We start from the raw sequence: 20,789 nt of genomic DNA, 5'->3' as shown, positions 1-20,789 counted from the left end.
CATTGTTAGCGAAGACTATCTTGCAGAGCATGAAGCTCCTAGGTAAACTAAAAGTGTTTTTATCAGGCAGGCTGGTCCATGGTCTTAGAGGTTATCTCCCAGGAGTTGAGCAAGGGTAAAATCTTTCTTTGGAATGTGAAAGGTTAATCCTTTATAACACACGGTTGTTGTATTTCATTTTCTGACTTTGGAATGTAATGTGCACTTCTTACTCTAGTTACAGTGTCAATTTTGCCTTCAAATTTCCTCCTAAGGCATGACTTTGACTGCATAAATCTGTTTAGTGATTTTCTACTGCAGTATCATTACTTGGATATTTTGTTTTTATTATGTAAATGTGATGAAAGTTCACACATATATACAAAAAACCTTCTTGTAATTTGGTTAATAAAATTAAAGTCACATGACACTAAAATTTAGGAGTTATCTTTATCTGGAAACTTTGTGAAGTTCATAAGGTTGTCATTATTTTTACATGTAAAATATCACTCTTATCAGCTCATATACGAAGACAAGAAACCAACAACCATCCAGTTCACCTCAAGCAAGTTGCTTGGACCTTGTTGTTTAATAATGGGCTTTCTGTATGTAATTTAATGAGGTTTGAGGCATGACCAAGGTTACAAAAGCAATTACTAAATAACTGCCTTACAGAAAGGAGAATCTTTTTATTGTATTCTCCAGAATCGTAATTTTTATGTTTCTCTAACAATGTTCAAGCCACCACAAATAACACTAATCTCACACACTAGCAAAGTAATGTTCAAAATTCTCCAAGCCACGTTTCAACAGTACATGACCAGTGAACTTCCAGATGTTCAAGCTGGATTTAGAAAAGGCAGAGGAACCAGAGATCAAATTGCCAACATCCGTTGAATCATCGAAAGAGCAAGAAAGTTCCAGAAAAGCATCTACTTCTGCTTTATTGACTATGCCAAAGTCTTTGACTGTGTGGATCACAACAAACTGTGGAAAATTCTTCAAGAGATGGGAATACCAGACTACCTCACCTGCCTCCTCAGAAATCTGTATGCAGGTCAAGAAGCAACAGTTAGAACTAGCCATGGAATAGCAGACTGGTTCCAAATAGGAAAAAGAGTGCGTCAAGGCTGTATATTGTCACCCTGCTTATTTAACTTACATGCAGAGTACATCATGAGAAATGCTTGGCTGGATGAAGCACAAGCTGGAATCAAGATTGCCGGGAGAAATATCAATAACCTTAGATATGCAGATGACACCACCCTTATGGCAGAAAGCGAAGAAGAACTAAAGAGTCTCTTGATGAAAGTGAAAGAGGAGAGTGAAAAAGTTGGCTTAAAGCTCAACATTCAGAAAACTAAGATCATGGCATCTGGTTCCATCACTTCATGGCAAATAGATGGGGAAACAGTGTCAGACTTTATTTTGGGGGGCTCCGAAAATCACTGCAGATGGTGATTGCAGCCATGAAATTAAAAGACACTTGCTCTTTGGAAGAAAAGTTATGACCAACCTATAGACAGCATGTTAAAAAGCAGAGACATTACTTTGCCAACAAAGGTCCCTCTAGTCAAAGCTATGGTTTTTCCAGTAGTCATGTATGGTTGTAAGAGTTGGACTGTAAAGAAAGCTGAGCACCAAAGAATTGACGCTTTTGAACTGTGGTGTTGGAGAAGACTCTTGCGAGTCCCCTGGACTTCAAGGAAATCCAACCAGTCCATCCTAAAGGAAATCAATCCTGAATATTCATTGGAAGGACTGATCTGAAGCTGAAACTCCAATACTTTGGCCACCTGATGCAAAGAACTGACTCATTTGCAAAAGACCCTCATGCTGGGAAAGATCGAAGGCAGGAGGAGAAGGGGATGATAGAGGACGAGATGGTTGGATGGCATCACGAGCTCTATGGACATGAGTTTGTGCAAGCTCCGGGAGTTGGTGATGGAAAGGGAAGCCTGGCGTGCTGCAGTCCATGAGATCGCAGAGAGTCGGACAGGACTGAATGGCTGAACTGAACTGAACAATCTGTTCCTGATAAGCTATATTAAGATTTCCACAGATTTTTTTTTTCTGAATTCCAAAACTTCTGTTAGAACAATGCCATTTAAATAGTCTTTTATTCCAGTTTATACAAGTGTGGCCAAATAAGAGTTTGAAATCAAGAAGAATGGAATTCTTCTTATATGTCCATTAGATACAGGACATTAGTCATAATTAACTAATTTAGTCCTGGGTAAAAAATTCTTGTTTTTCTGATTTGGGGTGAAGCAATCAATTTCACAAAGTCATCTGCTTCTGGATTTAAAGAATCCTAGAAATCCTGACTCTAATCTTTTGGTAGTCTGACAGGTATCTGTCTGTCATCCTGATATCAGCTTACACAGAAAAGTCTGTTTCCATAGTCTACTCCCTATAGAGTCAATAGTTATGAGTATGATAAAAGTCTTTACTGAGGCTTTCACTGTTTTCATGTTTCTGCCAGAACACCCAATTTCTGGTCTTTGTAGTTCATAATAGGGACTTCAAACCAGGCAAATGTAAGGAAAAAGCAGAAACTGTCTATGGAGAAGACTCAGTGGAAGTGAAATTCGCTCAGTTGTGTCCGACTCTTTGTGACCCCGTGGACTATACAGTCTATGGAATTCTCCACGCCAGAATACTGGACTGGGTAGCCTTTTCCTTCTCCAGGGAATCTTCCAACCGAGGAATTGAACCCAGGTTACCCACGTTGCAGGCAGATTCTTTACCAGCTGAGCCACAAGGGAAGCCTGGAGAAGACTCAGTGACTCATATTAATTTGTAGTAGCCAACAATGATCAATTAATGAAGAATAAAATCCCTTTTTTCCTGAAATAACCCATAATCATGTTTTGAAGATTTATTTAACTATCACCTTGAGAGAAAATGTATATTCTGGACAGAGTAGGCAATAAGTAGTCTCTAGATTTTTTCTGGACAGAGTAGGCAATAAGTAGTCTCTAGATTTTTTTTTTTTTTAATTTCAGTTCAGTTCAGTTCAGTCGCTTGCACACCATGCCTCCCTGTCCATCACCAACTCCCGGAGTTTACTCAAACTCATGTCCATTGAGTTAGTGATGCCATCCAACCATCTAATCCTCTATTGTCCCCTTCTCCTCCTGCCTTCAATCTTTCCCAACATCAGGATATTTTCAAGTGAATCATTTCTTCGCATCGGGTGGCCAAAGTATTGGAGCTTAGCTTCAGCATCAGTCCTTCCAATGATTATTCAGGACTGATCTCCTTCAGGATGGACTGGTTGGATCTCCTTGAAGTCCAAGGAACTCTCAAGAGTCTTCTCCAGCACCACAGTTCAAAAGCGTCAATTCTTTGGTGCTCAGCTTTCTTTATGGTCCAACTCTCTCATCCATACTGGACTACTGGAAAAACAATAGCTTTGACTAGACAGACCTTTGTTGGCAAAGTAATGTCTCTGCTTTTTAATATGCTGTCTAGGTTGGTCATAGCTTTTCTTTCAAGGAGCATGTGTCTTTTAATTTCATAGCTGCAGTCACCATCTGCAGTGATTTTGGAGCCAAAAAAAAAGTCTATTTCCATTGTTTTCCCATCTATTTGCCATGAATTGATGGGACCAGATGCCATGATCTTAGTTTTCTGAATGTTTTAAAATTTATTCATTATTAATTGGAGGATAATAGTTTTACATTCTTGTGTTGCTTTCTACCATACAACAATGTGAATCAGCCATAGGTATATACATGTATCCTCCCTTTTGAACCTCCCTGCCACCTCCCATGCCATCCTACCCCTCTAGGTTGTCACAGAACACCAGGTTTGAGCTCCCTGTCATACAGCAAATTCCCACTGGCTATCTATTTTACATATAGTAATGTATATGTTTCAGTGCTGCTCTCTCAATTCATCCCACCCTCTCCATCCCCCACTGTGTCCACAAGTCTATTCTCTATGTCTGCATCTCTAGTGTTGCCCTGCAAATAGGTTAATCAGTACCATTTTTCTAGATTCCATATATGTGTGTTAAGATACAATATTTGTTTTTCTCTTTCTGACGTACTTCACTCTGTGTAATAGGCTCTAGGCTCATCCACCTCATTAGGACTGACTCCAATGCATTATTTTTTATAGCTGAGTAATATTCATTGTGTGTATGTACCACATCTTCTTTATCCATTCATCTGTCAATGGACATCTAGGTTCCTTCCATATCCTAGTTATTGTGAATAGTGCTACAGTGAACATTGGGGTACATGTGTCTCTTTGAATTGTGGTTTTCTAAGGGTATATGTCCAGTAGTGGGATTGCTGGATTGTATGGTAGTTTTATTCCTAGTTTTTTAAGGAATCTCCATACTGTTCTCCATAGTGGCTGCATCAATTTACATTCTCACCAACAGTACAAGAGGGTTCCATTTTCTCCACACTCTCTCTGGCATTTATTGTTTGTATATTTTTTGATGATGAACATTTTGAGCAATAGCTCATTGTAGTTTTAATTAGCATTTCTCTAATACTGATTGATGTTGAACATGTTTTCATGTATTTATTAGCCATCTGTATATCTTCTTTGAAGAAATGTCTGTTTAGGTCTTCTGCCTACTTTTTGATTGAATTATTTGTTTTCTTTTATTGAGCTGCATGAGCTGCTTGTATATTTTGGAAATTAATCCTTTGTCACTTGTTTCATTTGTTATTATTTTCTCCCATTCTGAAGCTTGTCTTTTTACTTTGTTTGTAGTTTCCTTTGCTGTGCAAAAAGCTTTTAAGTTTAATTAGGTCTCACTTGTTTATTTTTGCTTTTATTTCCATTACTCTAGGAGGTGGGTCATAGAGAATCTTGCTGTGATTTATGTCAAAGAGTGTTCTGCCTATGTTTTCCTCTATAAAGTTTTATAGTTTCTGGTCTTACATGTAGGTCTTTAATCCATTTTGAGTTTATCTTTGTGTATGGTATTAGGAAGTATTCTAATCCCTTTCTTTTACACATAGCTGTCCGGTTTTCTACGATTGTTGTGTTACTATCAATTTCGCCTTTTATGTCTGTATTTGCCTTATATATTGAGGTGCTTCTATGTGTTAGTTGCTCAGTTGTGTCCAACTCTTTGCAGCCCCTGGACTGTAGCCCGCCAGGCTCCTCGGTCCGTGGAATTCTCCAGGCAAGAATTCTGGAGTGGGTTGCCTATTTTCTCCTTCAGGGGATCTTCCCAACCCAGGGATTGAACTAGCACCTCTGTGTCTCCTGCATTAGCAGGCAGATTCTTTACCACTGAGCTACCTGGGAAGCCCCCAACAGATACATACTACCATATATAAAATAGATAAGCAACAAGGATTTACTATAGCAAAGGGAACTATATTATATTCAATGTCCTGTAATAACATATAATGGAAAAGAATTGAAAATATATGTACATATGTATAACTGAATCACTGTGCTGTACACCTGAAACTAACTCAGTATAGTAATTCACCAATTCTTCAATTAAAAAAAAAATATTTTCCCACAGGAGAGTCACCCTAAAACTAGAAAAAAAAATATACCTCAAAGAACCCTTGAGTTGCTCCTCATGGACAATGCAGTTTACTTGGCTCTGGCTGATGACTACACCTCTGGTAGATAAATACATAAAATCTTGACGGAACCTCTAGAATTGTCAAAGGAATAGTCATATACAAGCATTTAGAAAAGTCTACTTCCAAGAAAAGTTTGCAAGAAACTCCAAGGATTTTTCTTTTCTTTTTTTTTTTTGGTCTGTACTGGGTCTTTGTTGCTGCACACAGGCTTTCTCTAGTTGTGGTGTGCTGTCTTCTCATTGCATTCATATCTCTTGTTGTGGAGCATAGGCTTTGGGGCACATAGATTTCAGTAGCTGCAATGTGTAAGCTCTGGAGCATGGGCTCAGTGGTTGTGGCGCACAGGATTAGTTGCCCCACAGCATATGGAATCTTCCTGGACCAGGGATTAAACCCATATCTGCTACATTGGCACGTAAATTCTTAACCACTGGACCATCAGGGAAGTCCAAAACTCTTAAGCTTTAGAAAAACTGGTTCGTCAAATTAAAATATACAAAAAAGAGGGTGAAAACTCCACAAAATTACCAACATTACCAAGTTTGCAATTAGTCAGTCCATGGTAGAAAAGACAGAAATTTTCTCTTACAGTTGTTAAAGCCACAAAGATTATCACAGATCTTCAACTATCAATATTACAAAAAGTTGGTGACAAAGTTAGTTTTTTTTTAAGATTTTTTTGATGTGGACCATTTTCAAAGTCTTTATAGAATTTGTTACAATATTGCTTCTATATTTAATGTTTTGGTTTTTTTGGTCCCAAGGCATGTGGGATCTTAGCTCCCCAACCACCTGCACCCCCTGCATTGTCAAGCAAAGTCTTAACCACTGGATTGCCAGGAATGTCCCCAAAGTTACTATTATTAGGAAATCAGTTCTTATAAACAAAACCTAAGGATTCTTTCACTCTCTGTCTCTCCCGCATGTGTAGGCTCTTTCTCTCTCTCTACCCACCCCACCCCATCCCCACCACGCACACAAGCTGGCACGTTCCTCCACTCTCTTCTCTTCTTCGGGGATGGATTCTCCCGCTATCTTCTAGATAAAATAGAGCTGTAACACTGATTTGTCTAAGAGCTATGACACGGTTTGTTCAAGACCCGAGAGCTGTGATGCACCGAGGGCTTTAATGTCCGTTGCTCCAAATCATTGTTGTGACGAGACAAGAACCGAGAACCATACACTCATCTGACATCTCTGGTGCCCTGACTCGAATTTAACCTGGCTGAAACAACCTCCGCACAGCCCCTGCAAGGAGGAAGCCAAGCACAGCAGGAGCCCAACTCAGCGCGGACCGCAAAGAAAACCCAGTGCAAGGGAACTGACAAGAGACCTATGTGCTGGAGACCAGGACAGCGAAAAACGAACTCAGCAGAAAGCTCACGCAGCTCTGACCTTCAGTTAAGGTCAACAAGCTACAACATGCGGTCCCAGTTCAACAAAGATACAAAACTACAGCCTACCATGGAAAATAACATTCACCCTTAGATGGACACCGCTATGAGGACTCTGAGGCCTGAGACTAGCAAGAGAGGGAGGCCCAATACCCCTCGCCGTCCCAGTTCAGCAGGAAGTAGCCAGAAAGACCTCGACGCCCCTATTCCCAAAGAATTGGGCCTCCCATCTCTTGAGGGGGGAATGTTAGGTAGATAGAATAGGGAAACGGAGTCCAAAATGGCAGTGGCTAAAAGACAAGGATGGAGAAGGCAGTGGCACCCCACTCCAGTACTCTTGCCTGGAAAATCCCATGGACGGAGGAGCCTGGTAGGCTGTAGTCCATGGGGTTGCTAAGAGTCGGGCACAACTGAACGACTTCACTTTCACTTAAGGATTCTTTTGTTTTGCGAAACTGAACTGGGCACAGTGACCCTGTTTGTGTTTGCTTATTTTAGTTCTCTCAGGGTACAAGTTGTTTTATTTTCTGATTATGATGTACAAATTGATAATGGCAGCAAAGCATTTTGTCAATCTTGCTTCCACATGTGCTTCCTTTCTGCCTGGTCCTTGTACTTACAAATCCTTTCATGAACAAGTAATGAGGTGGTTTATTATTACTTAAGGTGAAAGACAGTAATACAGAGAGGAAAGCCAAAGTTTGAGGGAAGGTGCTTTAGATATAAGGGATCTCTTTTCTTGAAAGAAATTGTCATCCTGTGGACAAAATAATGGAAACTTAGAATGTAGGGGGTTAAAATACTAATGACTAAGACAAATCATAGAATTTGATTTTGCTTGACAAAACTGGAGAAGGGGTAGAACAAAATTACATTTGCAGAATATTTCCGTGAGAAGGTTAATTCTATGCAAAAGCCGACCTTGTCATACTTCAAAGAAAAATACATGCAGAATTCTACACTTCAAGAATTTATGTAATATTAAGGAGGATTGAAGTCCATTTAATCCATATCTATTAGATGAACTCTTCCAAACAGCCAGACATCTTGGTTTTTCCTGGAGATCTATTAGAGCAGTTTTTCTCCAAATGCAGATTATGATACATTAGTGGCTCCTAACATTGATTACTAGTGGGTTGTGACTAAAAGTTTGATTTAATGACATAGGATACAAAATATCAGAATACATTTGCTCTCAAGTAAGTATTGAGATTTCTACTTCAGGTAAGATTTAGAAAGGCCACACTCCCACTAAAACAGATAAATTACAAAGTCGTATGTTTAAAGTCATTTGAAAATTATAGACAAAATGAAAACTAGAAGAATGAAAATTCCAGAAAGGGAAGTGCCTTCCTGGGTCACTTGACAATCCCTGTTTTATTTCTTAGAGCATTTACCAATTCTGGTCACAGTGACCCTGCTTTTAGCATGGGTACTCTCCTGGAACAAAGACAAGCCAGGAGAGTTTTTGAAGGTTGTGGATACAGACATGACAGATTTGATTTAAATTCTGAAAAGTAATGACTGGTATTTGCTGAATGCTAGAGTATAAAAGAAACTGGAGAACTATCCAAGAAAGGCATAATAAGATCTGCAGTCTCATGGTGAAGAGATAAATTCCTGCTAGAGAAAGGGCATAGACTTGGGTTACTGTGATGTTGAATGGTTTGCCATGGAAATGAACCAAGATCATTCTGTCATTTTTGAGATTGCACCCAAGTTTCAGACTCTCTATAAGGGCTACTGCATTTCTTCTAAGGGATTCTTGTACATAGTAATAGATATAATGGTATAATAGATATAATAGAACTAAAATGGATGGGAATGGGGGAATTTAATTCAGATGACCATTATATCTATTACTATGGACAAGAATCCCTTAGAAGAAATGGAGTAGCCCTCAATAGTCAACAAGAGAGTCCATTCATAGTCAACAAGAGAGTCCAAAATGGAGTACTTGGGTGCAATCTCAAAAACGACAGAATGATCTCAGTTTGTTTTCAAGGCAAACCATTCAACATGATAGTAATCCATTTTACTTCACTGACTCCTAAAATGTCAGTGTTCACTCTTGTAATCTCCTGTTTGACCACTTCCAATTTACCTTGGTTCCAAATAGGGAAAGGTGTATGTCAAGGCTGTATATTGTCACCCTGCTTATTTAACTTATATGCAGAGTATATTATGCAAAAGACCGGGCTGGATAAAGCACAAGCTGGAATCAAGATTTCCGGGAGAAATATCAATAACCTCAGATCCCCAAAGATACCACCCTTATGGCAAAAGGCAAAGAAGAGCTAAAGAGCCTCTTGATGAAAGTGAAAGAGGAGAGTGAAAAAGTTGGCTTAAAACTCACATTCAGAAAACTAAGATCATAGTATCCAGTCCCATCACTTCATGACAATATATGGGAAAACAATGGAAACAGTGACAGATTTTATTCGGGGGGGCTCCAAAATCACTGCAGATGGTGACTGCAGCTATGAAATTAAAAGATGCTTGCTCCTTGGAAGAAAATCCATGACCAACCTATAGATAGCATATTAAAAAGCAGAGACATTACTTTGCCGACAAAGGTCCATTTAGTCAAAGCTATTGTTTTTCCATTGGTCATGTACAGATGTTGGACCATAAATAAGGCTGAGCACCAAATAATTGATGCTTTTGAACTGTGGTGTTGGGGAAGACTCTTAAGAATCCCTTGGACTGTAAGGAGATCAAACTAGTCAATCCTAAAGGATATCAACCCTGAATATTCATTGGTAGGACTTATGCTAAAGCTGAAGCTCCAAACTTTGACCATTTGATGCAAAGAGCAAACTCATTGGAAAAGACTCTGATGCTGGGAAAGATTGAGAGCAGGAGGAGAATGGGGCAACAAAGGAGTTAGATGGATGAGTGGCATCACCCACTCAATGGACATGAGTTTGAGAAAACTCAAGAGATAGTGAAGGACAGGGATGCCTGGCATGCTGGAGTCCCAGAGGTTGCAAAGAGTTGGATATGACTGAGAGACTGAACAATAAGAAAAAGGGACTGCATCAAACATATGACAGGTCTCTTCTTCAAGTTTTTGCCAGATATTGAACTTGATGGAATGGGAGGCTAAGCTCAAAACTTTTGAAGGAGGGAATTTCAGGCATGAGAAGGAAGGGAATGACCAACTATGAGTCAGGAGCCTTAGAAGGCCATATCCAAGAAATAAGGTGGACTGCAAAGTCATGGTGAAATCTATCCACAGTGCTTTGAAGACAAATTTCCACTAATGACAGAAATCAACATGGAACACTTGATAAATTTTCCTCTCAAGACTTTGCCAGATTTTCAGGCTACATGAGGTGGGAGGCTAATGAGCTAAACAAAATTCCCAAAGGGCAGACTGAATCTCCCATAGTGTTTAAGTGTTGAAAGGAAATAGACCTCCCAAGCTACCCATCAGAAGTCCAAGTGAGCCACACCTTAAGAAAAAAAAGCAAGAGGTAGACTGAGTCTAAAATTGGAATCCAGCACCAATTTAGTTCAGTTCCTTGTTGTATTAAGGTGGTCAGCCCTTCAAATTATGCATCTAACAGAGGAAATGGAGAACCTTTATGAGGGAAAATAACATCATTACAAGTCCCATTTGTTCATTTTAAACCCAAAATATGGCATATAATAAATTACAAGACTTGAGAAGAGGCAAGAAAATGTGAGTGATAAGAGAAAATGCAAATGATAAAAGCAGATCCGTAGATGATCCAGATATTGGAATTAGCAGGCAGAGTTTTTTAAATAATTATTTATGTGCAGGGAAGAAAAGGAAAAGATGGGACAAAATAGATAAAATGATGGATAATTTTGACAGAATTGGAATCTATAAAAATGATTTAACATGCATTATAGATTTAAAAAATATAATAGCTAAAATTGAGAATTCATTTATAGTTTTAACAATAGCTTGGACTGAGCAAAGAGTGAACTTGAGGACAGATAAGTTGATAATACACAAAACTGAAGCACAGAGACAAAAAGAATGGAAAGAATAAAACTAGTATAAGAGATACATGGAATATGGGGAAGCAATTTAACATATATTAATTAGAGTCATAGAAGGATAAGTATTAGAAAAAGGGGTAGAAGCAATATATGAAAACATAATAGTCAAGAAATTTCCAAAACTGGTGATAGACATCATTTCAAACATTAAAGAAGTTCAATGAACCTTAATCCACAGCAAGGATATATGCAAAGGATTAGGTAAATAAGTGTATTGTAGCTGAACTGCTGACAAAGATGAAGTCTTAAAAGCAGCAAGAGAAAACAAGGCACATTATCACAAAGGAACAATAAAGCAGATGACTATTGTACTGAAATTATGGAAGCCAAAAGACATTTAAACTGCTGAAAGAAAAAAAAATCTGTCAAATTTGTATCCAGATAAAATACCTTTAGAGATCATAGTAAAAATAAAGACTTATTCAGACAAATAAAAGTTGAGAGAATCCATCAATAGCAGACCCACACTATGAAAAATATTAAAGGAAGTTCTTCAGGGTAAAGGAAAATGAGCTCAAATGGAAGCACAGACCTTCCAGAAAGAAGAGCAACAGGAAAGACAAATACATGAGTAAAAATAACTGACTTTCAAAGTAGCAAGAATAAAATATATTGTGGAGTTTTATGTATTTAAACATTTGCATGAATTATAGGAAGGAGGTGTATGGTTTAAATCATAAGGTTTTCATTTGGATAGTAAAAGGTAGACTGCAAAAAAAAATTGCTAGCTTTAGAGTGGAATACAGCATGAAAACAAAATTTTAAGGTTAAGGTAGTCTGTAATAAGGAATTATATTGGAATATAGAGATTGTTGTTCAGTTGCTCAGTCGTGTCCATTTCTTTGCGACCTTGTGGACTGTGGCACGACAAGCTTTCCTGTACTTCACTATCTCCATGAGTTTGCTCAAACTCATGTCCAGTGAGTCAGTGATGGCATCCAACCATTTCATCCTCTATTGCTCCTTTCTTCTCCTGCCCTCAGTCTTTCCCATCATCAGGGTCTTTTCCAATGAATCAGCTCTTTGCATTGTGTAGCCAAAGTATTGGACCTTCAGTTTCAGCATCAGTCCTTCCAATGAATATTCAGGGTTGTTTTCCTTTAGGATTGACTGGTTTGATCTTGCAGGCCAAGGGACTCTCAAGAGTCTTCTTCAGCACCACAGTTCGAAAGCATCATTCTTTGGTGCTCAACCTTCTTTATGGTTCAACTCTCACATCCATATGTGACTACTAGAAAAACCATAGCTTTGACTATACAGACTTTCATCAGCAAAGTGATGTCTCTGCTCTTTAATACACTGTCTAGGTTTGTCATCGCTTTCCTTCCAAAGAGTAAGCATCTTTTAATTTCATGGCTGCAGTCACCATCCACAGTGATTTTTGCAGCCCATGGAAATAAAATTTGTCATCGTTTCTACTTTTTCCCCATCTATTTTCCTTGAAGTGATGGTACTGGGTGCCATGATCTTAGGTTTTTGAATTTTAAGCCTGCTTTAACATAAATGCAAACATCCTGAACACCATGGTAGCAAAGTGAGTTCATTTTACTTTAAAAAAAAAAAAAAAGGTCATTACCAAGTGGGATTTATTCCAAAAAAGCAGTTTTGCCTTTAACAATAGATTATCTGTGAAATTCACCATACTAAAAAATAAAATCACATGCTAATCTCAATAGGTACCTCAGCTGTTAAAAGAATCTGCCTGCAATGCAGGAGACTTGGGTTCAATCCCTGGGTTGGGAGAAGGGCATGGCAACCCACTCTAGTATTCTTGCCAGGAGAGTCCCCATGGACAGAGAAGCCTGGCAGGTTACAGTCCATGGGTTGCAAAAACTGAGTGACTAAGCGCAGCACAGCTCAATAGATGCCAAAGAAACAAAGCTCTTGGTAAACTCACTGAAAAAAATCCTGATGCCGGGAAAGACTGAGGGCAGGAAGAGAAGCAGGTGACAGAGGATGAGGTGGTTGGATGACATCATCAACTCAATGGACAGGAGTTTGAGCAAACTCTGGGGAATAGCAAAGGACAGGGAATCCTGGCATGCTGCAGTCCACAGGGTCTCAGAGTTGGACATGACTGAGCAACTGAACAACAACAACAAACTAGAAGTAGAAGCAGGTTAACCAATTCAGAACATCAAATATATCTGTCTGCATCCCTTCATCCAACTAAAGATCATGTTCTATAGCCACACTAAAGAGAAAACACGAATATGTTTGTTTGAACAATGCCTAGGGGATGATGGCACTGACTTGGAAGGAACCAGGGTCACTGAATGTCCAAGAGGAGCAGACACATTACTTTACACACATTTTCCAAACACATTACATTAGTCACATTTAATCAATTTTGTTCTTTAAGCCACTGATGGCTGTGACTTTTTGTTGTAATAGTCTTAACTGATCCAGAAGGCATATAATGTATAACAAGAGAAATTTCATCTGTACAGAGGAAGAATATGTTGATGATCAAAGATGACCAAGTATCAGAAGTGGTTTACATAAGGAGATTATAGAGTGCAGGTCTTCATGAAGAAGATAGAATTGCCCCATGGTGATACAGAGGAGACTTGCTTACAGTTTAAATTCTATTCTGGCATTTGCTAGAATAAAAATCATTGTTTTATTTTGGTACACATCACATTACCAAATGTTAGTGGCTTTAAAAATGTTCAAAACTGCTGATTCATGTGTTTTGATAGATGGGCTTTAGCCATTTACATTTATCACAGTTACCAAAATATTTGACTTCATTTCTTACATACTTTTTTCTCTTTTTTTCTCTTTTCCTACCCTCTATTGGATTTAAAAGACCCATTTCCTATTCCTCACCGCCCCCACCTGCCCCATTAGCTTGGGAAGGTCTGTGTTGCATTTCCATTCTTTTTGTAGTCACTTTGAAGTTTTTGACATTAATTATACATTTTCCTATAATACTCTAAAGTTACTAAGTATTTCTCTTAACATCCCTGAACCCTTTGAAGCCCACTTTACACAATGAACACCCTCACACCCTGGTCAAGCTAATCTTACCATCTTTTTCTTACAGCTTAGACTCTATCGCTTTTTAAACATAGTTAATAAAGGGGATTTTGGTTTGTTTACAATTGATAATTAAATGTATTTATTTAAAAAAAACACTATTGAAACAATTCTTGAGAATCTTTTCTGAGACTAAATGAGAGCCCAGTGCCTGCCTCACACAGAGTAGGTGCTCAATAAAAGGAACCCACCTTTCCCCTCCCAGAATAAACAGTTGTTTGTCGCTTTAACACTAGTCATGAGTGCTTAGCAGGCGTGGATTCCTCTGGGTTGGATGCATTTCATGGACAGTTGGCAATGACCAACCTCTCCTTATGTTAATTTTGTGAATACTGTATTTGACTGTGTAGCAAGCTAAGTGATGCAGGAATAAATGTTCTCATTTCTGAGCTGTGAAGTGTTGAAAATGGATCAGAAAATAAAAGCAGAATGTCCACCCTTTGGGAGAAAAATGTCAGTCTGTGTTGCTGCCACTCTTGGCTGCTAGTTGGAATGCAGCTGTTAAGGCAGCTGTTTAACTGTTTGCCCAACTTGAAAGGACACTCACTGCCAAGTGGCAAATAGTTTTCATAACATTTTGCTTTTGCTGAGAACAACAACAGTGCATTTTATTGAGCTCCAGCAGTGTGCCAAACATGACAGATTTATAACTCTGCAGGTTCACAACCTTGACTGAGCACGATGCTCATTTCTATTTATAATATTTATAAAAAGAATAAATAGGCTTCCAAAGGTAGCCTCTACACACACACACACAAAAAAAGCTCTATATCTTACAAATTTTTTTGAAAATCCAGCAGATTGACTTGAGGAAATACCTCTGATAATGAAAAATGAAAATCTTAAAAGGAAGATTTAAGATTTTAAACTTCCTTAAGGTGGTCCAAGTTGACTTTACCCCCTTGTCCAGGACAGACGAGTGCAGCAGTAGGAGAGGAAACACGTCATCTACTGAATCTCTTGCAATCGATGTGTCTCATTCTGGGTCATGAAGTTAATCTGTGTTGCTAATAAGAATATTGATACTAAGTACTTAGCATACAGTTGTATTGAATCTGACAGGCTGTGAACTGGGGTGGTGGTGAGGAGTAGGGGAGGGTGCGGTCATCAACTATTTTATTTATAAAAGGTATAGGACAAATATAAGCATTTAAAATTAAGAAAATACTTTCATATACATAAGCATGATTTTCTTCTGAGTCCAGAAGTTACATGGATGATGACCATGTTACACAGCTCTCCACCCACAGTCTATTCCCTCTGGTCAGAAGCTCATGCTCTCAGAAGAGTTATGGAGATATGCTTTAGGCATGTAGAGGGATCCTGTACATACCTATTATTTGTTCCAGCAGAAGTGATAGAAAGCAGAAGTGACCACCACTCAAACATTTAGTGTGTAAGCCCCACAAGCCTTTATGAAGACAATGGAGGTCAGGCAGGGGGGATTCAATCTCATTTAATAAATTGGACTCTCTAGGAGTTGGACACAACTGAGCAACTTCACTTTCACTTTTCACTTTCATGCATTGGAGAAGGAAATGGCAGCCCACTCCAGTGTTCTTGCCTGGAGAATCCCAGAGATGGGGGAGCCTGGTGGGCTGCCATCTCTGGGGTCGCACAGAGTCGGACACGACTGAAGCGACTTAGCAGCAGCAGCAGCACAATCAAAGCTGGAATAGAGATATTTCTAAAGGTGAACAGGGCTAAACAAAGATGATCAATGGAGATATAACCTATATTTTCTCTACTATTTACCAAACAGTGATTAACTCATAAATGATAGTCTAATCCAGCTGTTTCTCCAAATTACAAAAGCATACATTTCCACAGAGTTGACGTGATTTCTTGGACAATGATAGACAAAGTCTCACACACTGAATAATGGTCACCAAGGGAATCAGCCACGAGTTTTGTGCTCTTTTTTTTTTTCAGGGATCAGAAAATTAGTAATTGCAAACCATGGATGAAATTTATAAGATCGCTTCCACAGAAAGGATCCAGGTGTTGGAAAAAGAACTGGCTACACAATTGAGTGAGCTGAAGTCTGAGATAGAAGAACAATGGACTCTCCAGGGGTCAGCTCATCAAACTTACAGGTAAATAGTGGCAGTGTGAAGGCATGGTCTTCAAGAGCTGCAACCCCTACTCACATCCCATAATCTCCATCAAAGCCCCCCTCTCCTTTTTACTTGGACATTTGGCAGCATCTCAAGCTCAGGCTTGACTGCTGCCCTTAAGGCTTTCCTATATTCTAGAATCATCAAGGCATTTAGAGGCAATGTGCTACCAAAGAAAATGAAAAAGTGCTCTTCCATCTCACACATATCATTGTCTTAAGATTCCAGAAGCTATTATACAAACCATAGTCAATGAAACCTTATTTTTTCAATGATATTTTAACTGAATTTGACCTTGATTTTGATGAGAAATTTCAAAACAAAAATAATATGAGGTATTTGATAGTGAATTCTGCAAAATGATGTTCTATTAAGAACTATTCTATAGGTAAATGCTGCCAATGATAGCAATTGAACTCTTTAGGTCATTCACAGACACTTTGAGGTTAACTGAGAGGAAAGGCATGATCTGAACAAGAGAGGGTCAGAGAGCTGAACCCTGAATCCCACCCAAACTCCCAGCATGCCAAAGAATTAGAAGACAAGAGGGCAGGGAAAGAATGGGTTTCTTCTGTTTCCCTGACTGCCTGTTTAGTAGCTGGTCCCCTTTCTAGGTGGTTGCTGGTTTTCCATCCCTGTGAGGCTGTAGCCAGGATACAGGTACCCAGTAATCACAGAAATTATACCTTTGATTTATTCATGCTTTTACCCTCAAGGCCCTTTCAAAACTTGTATCTTTTTTCATCAAAACCAAGACATGAGATAAGAGAAGGCATTATTCCAACTGCAGTTGGGAATTCAACATAGCTGGCTCATGGGTTTCTTAGTCCCACATGATTGAGAGGCCTTCTGACTGTCAGCCTGGTGTTCCTTTGAGAAACAGGACCATGATTCCAGTGGGGTGAACTGCTGATAAGTATATAAACTAACGATCTATTTTCATCTTCCCTTAAAACTTATTCAAGGAGGACTGATAAATGGTCACATGAACAATATTAATCTGAACTTTACTGACTACAATCCCCTTCAAATCTCATTTCTCACATGTATTCCAGAATGATCTCCTGTGGTCCCCTTGCCAGTGTTTGCAAGAGTCTGTATTAAGAGTCCCATCTTAATACAGTAACATTTGCACCATGGTTTTAATGTTCCCGAAGCGGCCAAGCCCTGGGGTGTATCTTACACCCAATGTGGAGAGGATCCCTCTTTCTGACCCAGGGTCCCACCTCTTATCAGACCCCAGGGCAATGCTGCTTGTACTTCCTTATGTCAGAGTCCCTGGTGCAAACACCTTCCTCATGGTTAGGCTTGGACAACAGTCAATGAGGGTGCTTAAGCAAGCACTTCTGCAGTGTTTTTCCTAGAGATGAATAAATTTTTTGAAGCAGAAAATTTGGTTAAGATAATTTCCAAAGTAGTTCATGTTTGATATTTAAGGATCAATTTTCACCCTCCAGATAACTGAGCTAGAACACAAAAATAAAAACATTTTGTTTGAATAATACTGATTTTATGTGTCAAATAAAATCGATGAGATAGAGGTCTGATAAGCACAGTAATTGTTAGAAATGAGATTATAGAAGGAACTATGGGTAGGGGTAAGAAACGTCCTCACCACTGTCTCTGTTTCTAGAGAGAGAAGTTGGGGTAAAAGGAAAGACTGTGTATTTGTGAGCAGAAGGAGAGGCCATCTGGCCCAAGTTAAGGTTTAACAGGAGTGAGGTGTACACAAGAGAGATTCTAAGGCAGAAGCCTGTGGCCTTTACATGCCACCAATAATCCAGTGTAATATATTTATTTAGAAATGAGCAGTTGTGGAGTTGCAGATTAATCAGGGCAGGAGGAGAAGTGGGTGATAGAGGATGAGATGGTTGGATAGCATCACAGACGCAATGAACATGAGTTTGAGCAAACTCCAGGAGATAGTGAAGGACAGGGAAGCATGGTGCTCTGCAGTCTATGGGGTCGCAAAGAGTAAGACTTGACTTAGCGACTAAACAATAGCAACAGTCTTTAACCTGATTTATAATAGCTTCTATAATTACAACTTCTGTTGCATAAAATTCTCTGCAGCTCTGTTCGAATGCCCAAGGACATCTCTTACTTTAGAAGAGAAAGGGAACTGGCCCTAAAGAAAACTTTACAGGTGAGTAAAACAATGGGCTATTTCAATACAACAGTGAATTAGGATTTGCTAAGTTGTTGGAAACTCTTGACAAGGAAAACTTTTTGTAAACAAGCAGCTGATCTTACTGACAGTGTTTACAAAGAAAAAACATTCAGCTCACTGCTGGACCAGAGAAGGCCAATCCTTCGGAGATATCTGATTTTTATAGAGTGTTCAACTTTACAGTTCCTTGATTTATGATGTTAAAAATAATTATTTGAAATCTTAGGTATAACAGTATAACATATGAAAGCTACCAGAAATTGTATGTCATTTTCTGTCATAGACACTGATTGTTTTGTTTCCTTCTTTCCCTTTCTTTGCTTGCTCTGTTCTCCGGGGTTCAGATGGCTGAGTCAAAGTCCCTTGTTATTCAACCAGATGTCATGCAGAGGGAGCTAGAGAGCTGCCTAAGGAGAGAGTACACTCCTGAAAATTTACCTTTGCTTCTGTTGCAGGTAAGAGTCATTTTGTAATTTGAAAAGGAGATTTGAAATTTAGTAGAAATGTATGAACAAAACTGGCTTTCTGGTATGTCCTCTGGCCAGGGTACAATATTCTCTATATGTATGGTTTGCAGAATTTGGTTAATATAAATGCTCTTCTTTGCTAGAGACCCATGCCAAACTCCAGGAAATAGTGAAGGACAGGGAAGCCTGAAGTGCTGCAGTCCATGGGGTCACAAAGAGTCAGACACGATTTAGCAACTGAACAACAGCTACAACATGCCATTTAAGTTCAGCTTAGTTACAGGCAGTAGACAATTGGCAAAGTTTCTACTAGTTACTCCCTGTGCTGGTATTAGGAAGCAATACAACATTGACTAAGATAGTTGCAGACCTCAAAAACTGTTGGCTGACCTAAGGAAGATATTTCTGGAAATCTCTCACAAGAGACTATAAGAAAATATAATTATAATTTAACTTACAATTATAAAATATAATTATAATTATAACTTTTATAATATAAGAGTTATAAGAAAATAACTCACAACATGGGGAGTGGGGGAAGATATTCCATAAAGATCATTATTGCAGCATTATAATAAAAGTGAAAAAATTGGAGTTGCCTAAATGTCTAATCATAGGAGAGTTAAGAAAAACAGTATGGTATTTGATAGATTATTGTTCTGCCTTTAAAGATTTTCTGCATAAAGAATTATTGTGTTATGTAATATTAGGTAACAAAAACATGTGTGTATGTATATTACAATAATGGTCATGTAGTGTACAGAAAAATCACTTGAAGAGCAGACATAGGCCAAAATGTTAGTAATTACCGTCTTTGAATGGCAAACAATGAATTTCCTTTTTTTGCTTTTATGCATTTTCTAAATTTTTTATAATAGAAATTATTTTTAAAATTTTATAATTTTTCTAAAACTAAAAAAAAATTTTTAATAAGCATGTACTGTTTAGATTTTAAAAATTCATTGTTCTTTACTCTTGTGTTTGAGTTACAACCTCACTATGCATACAAAGTAGATTATTAGCAACTAATAATAAGTAATAAGTTAGCAATTAACTAATAACTAAATCATAAAGAAACAAAAATATTCAGATTTTGTTTGCAAGTCAAACTAATATCATTATTTTCATCCAGGATTCTCTTTCCCTAATATTTCTGGTACTCTTCATTCCTTCGTGTGTATCAGTGTTTCTTGTGGGAGAGAAAAGGAGGGGAGGGTAAAGGTTGGAGATGCTTGACAAGACATTTTTGGCTGTCATAATTTGGGGAGGGGAGTGGGTTGCAATGGCACCCCATTCCAGTACTCTTGCCTGGAAAATCCCATGAATGGAGGAGCCTGGAAGGCTGCAGTCCCCGGGGTCGCTGAGGGTCGGACACGACTGAGTGACTTCTCTTTCACTTTTCACTTTCATGCTTTGGAGAAGGAAATGGCAACCCACTCCAGTGTTCTTGCCTGGAGAATCCCAGGGACGGGGGACCCTGGTGGGCTTCCGTCTATGGGGTTGCACAGAGTTGGACACGACTGAAGTGACTTGGCGGCAGCAGTGGGTTGCTACTGGCTTCTAGTGAGTAGAGGCCAGGGATGCTGCTAAACATCCTGCAATGCACAGAACCACCCCTTCACTGCAAAGAATTATTCAGTCCCAAACATCAATAGTTCAGAGGCTGAAAAAGCTTCAGTTCAGTTCAGTCACTCAGTTGTGTCCAACTCTTTGCGACCCTGTGGACCTCAGCATGCCAGGCCTCTCTGTCCATTACCAACTCCCGGAGCTTGATCAAACTCATGTCCATAGAGTCAGTGATGCTATCCAACCAATCTCATCCTCTGCAGTCCCCTTCTTCTCCTGCCTTCAATCTTTTCTGGCATCAGGGTCTTTTCCAGTGAGTCACTTTTCTGCATCAGGTGGCCAAAATATTGAGTTTCAGCTTCAGCATCAGTCCTTCCAATGAATATACAGGACTGAGTTCCTTTAGGATTGACTGGTTTGATCTCTTTACTGTCCAAGGGACTCTC

At 38.9% G+C, this 20,789-nt stretch overlaps 1 protein-coding gene across 1 annotated transcript in view; it reads left to right on the top strand.

Moving 5' to 3' along the window:
- The window catches only part of LOC129619829 (putative uncharacterized protein C6orf183), a 59,909-nt gene that overhangs the window by 7,822 nt on the left and 31,298 nt on the right, over nt 1–20,789 (top strand). The window contains exons 3-5 of the mRNA XM_055535250.1: nt 15,956–16,119; nt 18,214–18,286; nt 18,655–18,765. Coding sequence (XP_055391225.1) covers nt 15,983–16,119; nt 18,214–18,286; nt 18,655–18,765 — 321 coding nt within the window. The 5' untranslated portion in view covers nt 15,956–15,982. The remainder of the gene's footprint in view (nt 1–15,955; nt 16,120–18,213; nt 18,287–18,654; nt 18,766–20,789) is intronic.

The sequence above is a fragment of the Bubalus kerabau genome, chromosome 9 (assembly GCF_029407905.1).
Source record: "Bubalus kerabau isolate K-KA32 ecotype Philippines breed swamp buffalo chromosome 9, PCC_UOA_SB_1v2, whole genome shotgun sequence".
NCBI lineage: Eukaryota > Metazoa > Chordata > Mammalia > Artiodactyla > Bovidae > Bubalus > Bubalus kerabau.
Note: the sequence above shows the minus strand (reverse complement) of the source record. Positions and strands in the feature narration are given on the sequence as shown.